We start from the raw sequence: 13070 nt of genomic DNA, 5'->3' as shown, positions 1-13070 counted from the left end.
CTTCTTCAGAAAATCTGAAGAAGGGTCCAGACCCGAAACGCCAGCTTTCCTGCTCCTCTGATGCTGCCTGGCCTGCTGTGTTCATCTAGCTCTACACCTTGTTATCTCAACTTCTAAAATTAAAATGTCTTCCAGGCCTCCATGCAAACAGGAGCTACAAAAGCTGCTATTTCCTCCCAAGCACAGAGTTGGCAACATCACTTGTATTTGGGCACGGAAGTAGTTAAAATTACAACAGTTGATGATTTCTCTTCCACGTGGAAAGCACTACTTCTGCGCTCTTGCTTTCAATAGCATTAGGAATATCAGCACCTTCTGACCTTGAAAATATAGAGGACTACCAAAGACTGTTATTATTGATGAATAAATAATACAAGGTACTTCAACGAAACCTCAATACTCACAAAGTGTTAAGTGAATAAGCAAATGAAAGATATCTGTTCCTCTCGTATACTAAGGTAGCACAATTATAAACCAAATTCTGAACTTTTGTCTATATCTTATAATTTTGTGCAATTACCATAAACAGTTCAAACTCCTCTTCATGGCGAGCAATCATTTGATTCAGGGTCTCATCATCTGGAACTTCATCTTCTTCCTGCAAGTCAAGGAGTTGAGATGGCAATGAAATATTTTCTTAGCAGTTTTAAGGCAAAATAACTAGATACATTCTATTTATTGAAACAAAACTTCTGGTCGATGGAAACAGCACCTCCCTTCAAAGCTATAAGTTTATTTGAAAACTTGTTTTCTAATTGTATTTTTGTTTAAAAAGTACAAGCTTAAGAGGCTAGGGCCACTCCACACTAATGAGTCCAGAAACAGGGACAGGGAACACAAAAACTAGAATGCTGCTGTTATCTTAAAATCTCAGAATCTCCAATAAGCATTACGTGTAGCACAGCGAATTAGGTATCAAAATGCAAACACATTTGAATTCCATGATTTATGAAAGGTTAAGTGATGTCTTTCAAATATAATATGATATATGAATCAACAGCAGCAACAAGCTGAATATTTAGCTACTTTAACTAGATAGCAATGCCTTAATTTAAAAAAAAAAGGTTCAATTACAGTACACCGACAGGATTTTCTTGATATGTAGAATACATGACACTAAGTCTCTTTTGGATGACTAACTGCAGTTGTATTTGTGACTCTTTGGAATATTGTTATCTGTAGTTACACTGCTAAGGCTTTCCAAGTTAGGTGTCACATGCTTAATCAAACCAGCAATTGCCATGTCGATCTGTCACTAGCAATAAGCCAAGTCCAGGAATTAGTTTCTGGAAAATTTCTCAATTCGGTTTTGGTGAATGCATAACTAGGTTTTCAGAAATTTCCCATAACCTTTCAACACGCACAAACGAATTGGTGGGGATGGGATGCATTGCCAGGCTACAGCAGGAAGCCCAGAAAATTTCTTACATGGATACAGAGCAAGCACTACAGGTAGGTCAAGATGACAGTGTGCTTGGGCAAATTTAAAAATAAAACAGCACATTTGACAAGAGAACTGAATTGCTGGACACATCCAGAAAATAGCAAGATTGTGCCTTCTCCTCCATAGCTTCACCACTGTTAAGCCAAAACTTCAGAATTTACTATTTGTTCAGAAGGGAGAGAGCATGACATTTGCATTTTAGTCTATTGCAGGTTCAGATTTTACTTTGGATATGGGTTACTCAAACCCTATAAGTCTATTTGCTAAGCACCAGGAAATCATGAACTTGTTTGACATTATAGGAGGAGAGGAATATTTTTAATGCTGAGAAAGATGCAATTAATTGATTACAGTCTAAGTACACCACCAACTTAAGTCAAAATAATTTTAGCACTTTTCCCTTCATCTCTTGAAATTTGTCAAGTGTGAAAAGACCAAAAAATCATTTCAGAAATTCAGCTAAGAGGTTAAGATTTCAAAATTAATTACATAGAAAATCAGCAAAACATGGAAGTAAAACTAAAATTCAATGAAGGGAAATTCCTGGAGGCAACACAATTTTTCCAAAAGTATCCAACTAATATTGTATTCAACTGGCTCAAAACTTTGAGAGTACTTGCACATGCAACTTAGTAGAAACTGCCCTGAATTTCACAAACATTTCAAAGTCAATGGATACAATTAAAGAATTACTTCTGGGCATTGCAGTCGATGAAATTCAGAGTTAGAGTTATTCAAAATAAAGGTGTACGCTTTGACAGTCACCAGAAGTAGATGGTTTCCCTAACCTTTAGGATTACCAGAATCAATTTAGGATTGAAGTAACAACTGTATCTCAATTCCCTATTTAACTCTATCTTCATGTGTACAGCGCATGTTTCAGTAAACCTTCATCAGAAACCAGTATTGATGTCAGTTATGAACATATAGACAAACTTGTGCAGCACAATTAACAAAAATCATGCCTACAAGTCCACAAAGGACTTACAGTCTAGGTGAAGACACTCAAACACAAAGTAGAGTACACAATAAATAATCCACATTATTAATAAAAGAAAACAATTTTTTCATACAGAAATCACTAGTGCACAACTAGATTTTTTCTTTCATCTACGGTTATATTTCTGACAATTGAACTTATTCACTTAAGTCTAAACAACTAGAAGCACAACAGTCCAAACATCAGTTTTCAGGCACTTGGAATCAGTCATCTTTTTAGAGTATATCCCTATGACAAGTTTTCACACAAGACAATTCTGTGCCATTTATAATGCCACTATCACATAATGCAGACGTTTATCTTTAACATTTCTTAAAAACAAAGTGACGCGATTACATTCAAGTTTGTTATGCAACCCTCGTCCCTGGTCCATGATATATCTCAAAAGTACAGTTTTACTGATAGTGGCTCAAACTATGTGGTGTCATACAGATCAGGATGGTTCCAGGCTTAACAGTTTTAATCCTTGAGGCAGAAAATGGTGGTGGGGGTGGGGGTTACAATTGACTTCACGCTGGGCTGAGTCAAGCCAACGTTCCCACTCTGGATTGCTATCCTGCTGGAAAGCATGACGGCTGATTGGAGGTGAAATGGAATGGCATGGAGGAGAAAAACCACATAATCGTGCTCAGACAACTCTTGCCTCCACATTCAAATAGCCTGTTGACTGTGTCCAGATTCACATTGGAAAAGTGGCCACTTCAGGGCTGCCCGTGCAGATGTAACTATATGCAAGCAAGTCAGCATATTCAGAGAGAACAGGTGACAGCACTGGCAAATTTTACAACAAAAGCTTCTGAATATCATTTTAAGTCAATGGCAGGAAAAAATAAAAAAAGGGAGGAAATGAAGCACATATCAAATCACACAAACATGCAAACACATAGTAATTAGGGCATCCTGTGGCATATAACAATTGCTATGTGTCAGAGGCTTTTAGATTTATTTGTCCATTTCATTAGTTACAGTGGCATCTCATTAGTGTGAGTGACCTACAGGAATATCTCAAGGACAGATATTCTGGACTATTAGCATTCTTTTAAATTTGTGCAGATCCTAATAATTAGAATGAGCCAATTTCTTTGATCACAATTTGTAATCATTAAAGATTCATTGCTAAAGTAAATTTTGTAATATATCTGTATCTGCCAAGTTTGGACCTTAGTTCTATATTACAGCAAAAGGCAAATTGCACTATTCATATGGTTACATGCTTGCATGTTTTTTTGTTCTAGCTTAAACAATCTTGAAATCACATCTAAGATGGTCTAACATTCTGTGGAAATTTGGAAATCAGACACCACAAAATGTCAGTGTGATTAAATTACTTGATTGTTTTTAAATTATACTGACCTTTTAATTTCCTCTCATTACAATTTAATTTTATAATCACTGCAGATTTTTCACTTTGCATCTCTCTAGCTGACCTTTTACTTAAGCTCTTTATTTCTTACTTGCCCCAGTTTCTACAATTCATTCCTCCCTTTCCTCAGCATCCAGCATTGGTTGGTAAGATATTATTCTGTCATTCGATATTATTGTACCTCCCGCTAAAAAAAATTACTTTTTCCCTACAAACCCTTCAGCTTATAACTGCAGATATATGAACTTAATTGTTGACTAATTGCATTGCCAAATATCATAATATATGGTTCAAGCTTTTCAAAAAAGCTTTGATGTACAAATGTAATAAAAGACAAAACTAACAAGGATTGCATAGTAAACATATTATCTGGTTAACAGAACCATATAATTAAGGTATTGTGTATTTTGTGCATAGCCATCCATCAAGAGTTCAGAGTTTTTCAGCATGTTTAATTAGATCTTTGACTATTTATCACTTTTTGTTACAAGATTGGATTGACAAAAATGTAATCTTACTGAAAAACTCCAACCCTGCTATTATGCTATTAAAACTAAATCAGCTGATTAAGTATAAAATACAGCGTATAAATAAGACACTGTTTGTAGCATATACTCATAAAATTATTGAGCACAGCTATAGATCAAAAGCCGGCCAGTGATGTTATCCTACCCAGGTAGTACTGCAGGAAGGAGAAGCATTGGTGTCCCCCTGGTGGTGAAAGAATGCAATGTTACAAGATTGATTTCTCCAACAATACAGCAGAAGATGCTTCAGAACACTTCAGGACTGCACATGACAGCAAACTGAAATTTGTCAACTTATGGGGAAAACAGTTGGTTATGACTGTTTTGCTGAATTCAGTCAACTTAAAACTTTGGATAATGGGAATGGTCACTCCTAAAATATTATTTTTAAAAAAGGAGTCATGTTAACTAGGAGATTAATTTTGAACCTGTGTCCTTCAAGGAAGGATTTTAACCAAACTGCCACTCACTTGCATGAAAATATCCTGACATTTGCAAAAGAGAATTATAGTCTCAGAATAATTTCCATGCATATTTGCAGCTGTAAAATAACGAGAACACTGATTCCCTTGGAAAGATACTCTAAATATAATGCTTCTAAAAAATAAATCAACTAAACTTAGGTCAATTTTAGATATTATCTCGAACAAAAATAAATATTAATTTCAACTGCTACAAGGTGACTTATGCTTGTTGTAAACTGTCTATAGATAACGTAAATTCATTGCATTATAGATGGCTTACTTGCAAAAGAAATCCTAAAATAAATTGCTTTTCTAGCATGCTAACAAATGTTCAAAGTATTTTTTTTTACCAGAGAGAATCCCGTAACACCCAAATGCAGCACAGTCCTCATGGTCTCCATCCTTTCACAATAACCTCAACAATACAATTGAATGGGAAAATACATTTATTTTATTTGTCGGGGATGTTTCACAAAAAAAAACGCACAATTCTTTAAATTCTATTTAAACCAAGTCTACTTGTTTTTTGTTCTTCAGTATTGGCAGTACAATAAAGCTGGCTTTCTATTGTTGGGTTTGCAGCTGATGTGAGCGCAAATTCACTAAAGTGAAAACTTACTGTAGAAAGCGAAGTTGAAAATCACTACATAGGGAGGCAACAAAAATGAAAAAGATGCAGAAATACAGAACTCAAACACAACCTGTTGTTGCTATACAGAAGAGTTCATTGCAGCAAGATTTGAATAAATTGTTCCTCTGCCATTGTGAAGCACTTGAAATTAGCAACCAGAAAACTAAAATCTGCGACTCACTATTTAAACACTGCACAGAAATATTGATGATCAATCATAAAAACTTCACATTAAATAAATGGATGGAAATTAAAAATCCACATTTCTGTCAGTAATTTAGTACGTATCTTAGATCCATAACAAAGGCACATTCTGAAAACTTGCAACATTTTTGAAAATTTCTTAACAATATCTGTGGCTTTGAGAGGCAAACAGATTGTTCAATATTGATGGCAACAAAACAAATCATAGCTTTGTTTTCCTGATTGAACAACTTGGTCAACTGTAATTTACATATGACATAATACTGAAAGTCTTGCAATCATATTGGCAGCCTGGGCATATTTATTTGACACATTGACTATTATTAAAGGACTGAATTGTAAGAGTCAAACTGATATTAAAAATGGGGTGTTTTGCATTTTTTTAGAAATATTATTTAGAAACACACAAGGTCTCAGCCTCATATTTGCTACTGAATGTGAATACTCATGGGTTTTATTCAACAAAACTCATGTTTTTGAGATTTTCGGATCTTTAACTTCCAGAGGCCCTTCTCTCACATCACAGACTAATGAGGCTTCCTCTGGCTACTGGTGTGAGAACGCTTGGGTGTACTGCAGAGATTCATATTGTTACATCTAGGTCAGAGGGTATGCGCACACAGATGGACATAATGTCTGCTTTTGAAATTCTACTGCATACACTTTAAGGATATACTTGTAGAATGAAGATCAGCTAATTTATGTAAACAAACAAATCAGATGTCAGCTTAGAAACAATGTGCACTAAAAAACAGGACACTGTCAAAAACATACATGCAAAAATACTAGCTTACTCTCTTCAATATTTTAATTTTCCCCAAGGTAATCATTCAGATTCTTTTGATGATGGACAAGAACTACAGCTCAATCAAAAGAAAAAAATCCCTCTCCTCACCAAGAATGAGGTGGTTCTGCAAGTACAATTAACACAAACTATTAGCATTTTACAAAAAGCACACAGCATGTAATCCAAGGGCATGGATATATAGTTCTTTAGATAAAGAATGCTATATAATATTATGAAAGTGGTTACACATTCTCCCGTATGACTATCAAGTGCTTAGTTTACTTGATTTGCTGCTTTAAAATAAAATTAAAGCTGGCTTTACAACAGCAACACAATAGAATGCCGTCAATTACTTGTCATCACATAGATTATATGGGCATTCTGTTATCAACCTTCTATTGATCAGAATGATCAGAGATAAGTGTAACAGAATGAAGGCTACATATAGCTAGAGGAACATAACATACTAATAAGGGTAAATCATGGAACATTTCAATACATAAAGTTAAATGTTTGAGTAGTGATTAGACAGACTCTCCCAAACTTGGTTATAGCTATAACTGGACTTCATTTTTAATAATGTTTTATAATTGTGATGGTACTTCCTAGTTTGAGATACTGTTGCAGTTTTTCATACTTAAATACCAATAATGGCTTTAAATTGAATGCTAACAATTTAAACATTCTACCCATACATTACTGTATTTAGCATTTAATATTTCTCAAACCTGTTATAAATATTAATTCTTATACCATTGCATGAGTTTTTGTGAAAATAGATTAAGCATTAAATGGTGCAAATCTCTGCAGATACAGAGGCTTTGCAACAAAGAGATTTCAGGTTTTGGTCATTGTTAAAGCATAATACATACCTCATTTTGCTCCTCATGTTCCAGCAAAGCCTGCAGGAAAGCTCGACGCTCATGACTTGAAGATTTTTGATCAAACATACCAGCCTGGATAACTTTCTGGTCCACATTAAGCTTGTATTTGGCAGCAGCAAGAATTTTCTCCTCCACACTGTTGACTGTGCAGAGACGCAAGACACGGACTTCATTCTGCTGTCCAATACGGTGAGCTCTATCTTGGGCTTGCAAATCCTTGCAGGGAGAGGAGACGGAGAAAGAATGGACAAATGAAAAGAAATAAAAGTTTCAGCAAATTTTGAATCCAGTAGTATTAAAATCAGAGAATCCAAAATTAATCAGCACCTTACTTGTCATCCACAAATGCTACTCTCAAAAGTTTTTGGGCTTCTCTTCCTTTGGGAATGACCCACCACAAAAAGAAAGAATGCAATGATTTATGATTTTGATGCTACTCAAGAAGTGGCCAAGAGACAGAAGAAGCTGTACTATGGAATGGAGTTGCAGAAGCCAGGAGAGGATCAATAAAACAGACCGTCAGTCAAATAGGGCTCTCACAGGAGTAGCTTAGAATCCAACCGGTTCAGGAGCACACAACAGAAGAGTGCAAACTACTCAAGAATTTAAATTTACAATATGTCACAGAAACATAGAAAATAGGATGAGTAGGCCAATCAGCCCTTCGAATCTGCACTGCCATTCAATATGATCATTGATCATCTAACTCAAACCCCTGTTCCCTGCTTTCTCCACACAGCTTCTGATCTCTCCAACTTTAAAATTGAATCTAACTGCTTTTTGTAAACATTCAATTTTTTTTCGTTTTCTTCAGTCATTAATAGGATGAGGGCTTCGCTGGCAAGGCAGCATTTATTGCCCATCCCTAATTGCATGGAGGGCAGTTCAGAGTCAACCACATTGCTGTGGGTCTGGAGTCACATGGAGGCCAGACCAGGTAAGGATGTTAGTGAACCAGATGGGTTTTTCTGACAATTGACAGTGGATTCATGGTTATCATTAGATTCTTAATTCCAGATATTTATTGAATTCAAATTCCACCATCTGCCGTGGCGGGATTCGAACCCGGGTCCCCAGAACATTATCTTGGTCTCTGGATTAACAGTCCAGCGATAATACCACTAGGCCATCACCTCCCCGATTCAATGTTTTGGCCTCAACCGCTTTCTGTGGCAGAGAATTCCATAGGCTCTCCACTCTCTAGAAGAAGAAATTTCCTCTCATCTCAGTCCTAAATGGTCCACCTCATATCCTTAGACCATGACGTCTGGTTCTGGACTCCCTGAACATTGGAAGTATCCTTTCTGTTTTTAAACCAGTTGAGTCACGTCAATATTTTATATGTTTTTATGAGATCGCCTGTTATTCTTCTAACTGCCAGTGAATATAATCTTAACTATTCCAGATCCTCTTCATATATCAGTTATGCCATCACAGCAATCAGTCTGGTAAAAACCTTTGCTGCATGTCCTCCTTCATCAGAACATCCTTCCTCAGATAAGGAGGCCAAAACTGCACACAATGTATCTTTAAATTATAGGATTCAGTTTGAAAATTCTGCAATGTTCTTGTACACATTGCAGCGAAGAATTGGACTGAAACACTCAAAAACGCTTCTTTCAACCTCTCACCCAATGTTTAGCAGGAAAAAAAACTTTGTAAAACTTAAATCCCAAGTGAACATCTTGCTTACCAAATGCCATATCAACAGTGAACCACAAAAGATAAATCAGGACAGAAAACCATCAGGTCGAGCATTTTAAAAAGGGAGAGAGTTTTAGAGGAGCATGTAAGGGTATCAGCAGCAGATGTGCTAAGGGAGCTTTAGCCTTAAGCAAATTTACATGGGCAGTCTGGGTGTTACTAATAATGAAAGTCTTAGATTATCTCTCCTACAATGATGTTTATTGATATACAGCCATAACTTGAAACTGACAAACATTAATTTCCAAAGCATTAGATGATCTTTTAAAGAAAAATTGGGCAAACACATTAACATGAAACATTAATAACCATGATTAATTTTAAATAACCGGACTTTTCTAATACATCGGAAGTCAAAAGAACATTAGTTTAATAAAAGGACAAAGTGTCAAACCTGATGTGGATTCCAGTCACTGTCAAAGATGATAACAGTATCAGCAGCTTGAAGATTCAAACCCAGACCACCAGCTCGGGTGCTGAGCAAGAAAATGAAGTACTTGGAGTTTTCTTCATTGAACATTTTCAACAAAGCACCGCGATCCTCTGCCTTAGTTGTTCCTGTGTGTACAGGTTACATATCAGACTGAAGCATCAAGACAAAACAACTCTGGAACTGACTGAAGTAAAACAAAGATGTGTGGATGCTGAAGAGTGCGCACACGAGCAAGAGAGCGCAAATTGGGCAAAGGAATGGTTGATACCGTCCCCATTATCAGCTTTTCTTCTTCCCTAACTTACCATCAACCATTCCTTTGTCTGCCTGTGTTTTCCACCCCATCCGCTGTCATTAGAGTAACTCCCACCTTTTCCTAGCTACTACCAGTTCTGAAGAAAGGCCACTGAACTTGAAACTTAACTTGGCTGTCTTTCCACAGATGCTGCAAAACCTAATGAGTTTCTGCTGCAATTTCTGTTTTCGTTTCAGGAATTTACTATTTTATCACAAAACAAAATCGCCAATTCTTAGGAAATTCACAGCTGTAAAATTTCTGCCACATAATTCTAAAAACAATTTTCTTTGAATTAAGGAATGACAATGAATCCAAGCCAAGATAATTTCCACTGTCACAATTTCATTTGTGGTTTTTGCATCATGTCTCTCTCACTTCACTCTCTCTTTTAGTGAATACTAATTCCCTTCAATTATTTCACTAGGAAAGCAAACTCAATATATTATAACTATCACATTAGCTGTCAAATCTATTTTTAAAATAAATTATACATCCACAACTCTTCCAAAAAAAAATTACTCCCTTTGAGTTTGAAAAACAATGTACCTTGTGTAAAATAATTCCTTATTGATTAAAAGCTCCAAATAACATGTACCAAAGCAAGATCTGTTCCACCTTTTGAACTGCAATTAATCAAATATCACAGTGCCTTAATAAATGTAAACGATTACTAGAAAATTCTTACTCTACTAAATTATACCCTGGTTGTACAAAAATCTTTATTCTGTAGTTTTCGGCATTGGTCAAATTGTCAGCTTTGATGCCTGATTAGTCTATAATGCACACTTCTACATAAAATATCTCAATGACATTAATCGTAATATCAAGGATCTAAGGGTGCGATTAAGATTGTAGCCATGTTCCTACATGACTTTAACATACCATCAAGTCGCAAATAAGGAAAACTTCGGAATGCAAAATAGTCTTCCATAATGGTCATCAGTGATGTCATCTGGCAGAAGAGTAGCACTCTGTGATTAGAAACTCGCAGTTTTGGCAAAATACGGTCCAATAATTCAAATTTTCCTGAAGCTCTATAGAGGTCTGGACTAAATGGAAACAATAGAAACATCATCATATTAGATTGTTATATGTTTAGAGAAGTGCTATTACTTTGAACAGTTATCTGCCTGACATTTAACCTAAAGAAAAATATATCCTGTTAAGCAGAATAGGCAGAAGTATCAAAGTCGACTAATGGCATAAAGCAAGGAGATGAAATAAGAAAGATTGCTCTAGAAAATCTAAAAGGCATTTCTCTCTTCAATTACTGAAATATATTCTACTGAACACATTTGAAGAGAAGTATAGCAACTGCAGTTATCTAAGCTATGTTATGCTGTAAATGACATGGCATGATCTGAACAATTCCAAATATTTGGAACTTGAAACCAGTCTTCCTTAATTATTACATGATACAGCAACAGATAAAAGAATTTTCTGTTATAAGCAGTAACCCTTGCTCCAAACTCCACCCAAAAGACAGACTCATTCCTGCATTTCTAAAAAAATAAGATTCGATCTCCATTCATACAAAACAAAAGGTACGGTTTATATAATTTTTTTTTAAAAAAGTAGATGCCCCAAAATCTTAATATGCTAAAAAGTTGTTTCCTTTTATGCCTTCTTTTACGCCTTCTTTTACCTTTTCCCCACTTCCCATAGAAATAAAAATAAGTGAATGGGAACACAGAGAAAGTGTGCAGCCTTTTCTTCCCCTTTTTCCATGAAGTGACATGATAGGCCTAATGATAACCATATGGATAGCAGAGAAGAGACACCACACACATAGTTTTACAGCAAACTAAGAAGTAAGTTTGCACATACGGCATTAATAAAACAAAACTGGTTCATCTGTGATACATAAAAAATATATGCTAGCTTGAATTAGCTCTCAAAATTTGGTGTTTCATTATAGTTTTGTTTTACCACTTACCCAGTAATGAGTCCTCCATTATAACCCAAATGTTCAGCAAAGGATTCCTACAACATCAAAGCAAAAACAGTCAGTACAATATGTTAATTATTAGGATCAGAGTCAAGTTTATTTTAAAAGCAAATAATATTACAAAGACAAACTTACAAAACTACAAAAGAAGCTCTTCAAAAGGAATGAAAGAAATTATGTGCTGCTTCATCTGCCCTAATAACTGTGACACTATTGAATAGATTGGGCAAAGGAAATGATTTTGTCACTGGTCTGCTCAATCAAAATATAATTAAGGTAGCTTTAAAAGCACTTCATTACAATATAGCAAAATATTTAACATCTAATTGCAGACAGTCAGCATTTCATAAAATTATGAGATGCATAGATAGGGTTGACGAATCTTTTTCCCGGAGTTGAAATGTCAAATACTAGGGGGTGTGCCATGTCAAGCCATGCTCAATATACAAAGTGTCTATGATACTGGAAAAGTCACTGATAAGAGGACTTATTTTGTATTAAGTTTATCTTCAGAACAGAGTATGCAGCAAATGTGCAGCACTAATGCAAAGTAATAATTTATCACAGCAAATGTTTACAAAGATAAATTGTCATGAACAGTTCTGAGTAACTAAGGAGAGATTATTTCAGTGGTAGAAAAATTATTGGCAAGAGGTCACAAATTGAAGGCGATTGGTGGAAGAATCATAAGCAAGTTGAGAAAACTACATATTATACAGTGAGTTGTTGTAATCTGCAATGAATTTTCTGGAAAGATGGTGGAAACAATTTAAACAAATGCATCAAAGAAAATATTTTAATAAATATTTGAAGGGAAAGAACACAAGATTACGTGAAAGAGCAAGAGCCTAGACTAATTAAGAACCTCTACAAAAAATGAGGCACAATGGCTTGAATAACAGAGCAAAGAAGGATCCCACTGTATGATCTTATATGAGCTACCAATCTTTTAGTTTATTAAGCCTAAGTTATATTTGCCTTATCTGCCATTTATTGTGGGCTCAAGCATAAAAAATTGGTAAAGTGCAAATTACTGTGAGCTTCAATTTTGCTTTGTTGAAATGAATAATAGTGTACATGTATTCTTGGTTAGAACTTACCTCTATGTGTTGAAACATGAAGGGATGATTGCATATTTTTCTCAGCTGCATTATGGTATTCATGAGAGTTTTAGCACCACCTTTACCCTGAAGGGAAACAAAGAATTTTAAAGATAAACAGAACATAGAATCATAGAATCCCTACAAGTGTGGAAGCAGGCCATTCGACCCATCTAGTCCACAGTGACCCTCCAAAGAGCATCCCATACAGACCCAACCTCCTACCCTATCCCTGCGTTTTCCATGGCTACTCCACCTAACCTACGCATCCCTGGAAACAACG

At 35.6% G+C, this 13070-nt stretch overlaps 1 protein-coding gene across 5 annotated transcripts in view; it reads right to left on the bottom strand.

Moving 5' to 3' along the window:
- The window catches only part of smarca2 (SWI/SNF related, matrix associated, actin dependent regulator of chromatin, subfamily a, member 2), a 107781-nt gene that overhangs the window by 34192 nt on the left and 60519 nt on the right, over positions 1-13070 (bottom strand). For 2 of the 5 annotated variants that reach the window (XM_048594541.1, XM_048594548.1), the window contains exons 21-27: positions 12788-12874; positions 11676-11722; positions 10622-10788; positions 9403-9566; positions 7293-7520; positions 4480-4518; positions 521-598 (exon numbers count right to left, since the gene is read on the bottom strand). In XM_048594541.1, the coding sequence (XP_048450498.1) occupies positions 521-598; positions 4480-4518; positions 7293-7520; positions 9403-9566; positions 10622-10788; positions 11676-11722; positions 12788-12874 (810 nt within the window). Of the gene's footprint in view, positions 1-520; positions 599-4479; positions 4519-5148; positions 6615-7292; positions 7521-9402; positions 9567-10621; positions 10789-11675; positions 11723-12787; positions 12875-13070 lie in introns of those variants that run through there. The other 3 variants (XM_048594552.1, XM_048594557.1, XM_048594563.1) reach the window with 2 other exon arrangements.

Source organism: Rhincodon typus, chromosome 3 (assembly GCF_021869965.1).
Source record: "Rhincodon typus isolate 14 chromosome 3, sRhiTyp1.1, whole genome shotgun sequence".
Lineage (NCBI taxonomy): Eukaryota > Metazoa > Chordata > Chondrichthyes > Orectolobiformes > Rhincodontidae > Rhincodon > Rhincodon typus.
The sequence above is the reverse complement of the archived record's forward strand: the minus strand, read 5'-3'. Positions and strand labels throughout refer to the sequence as shown.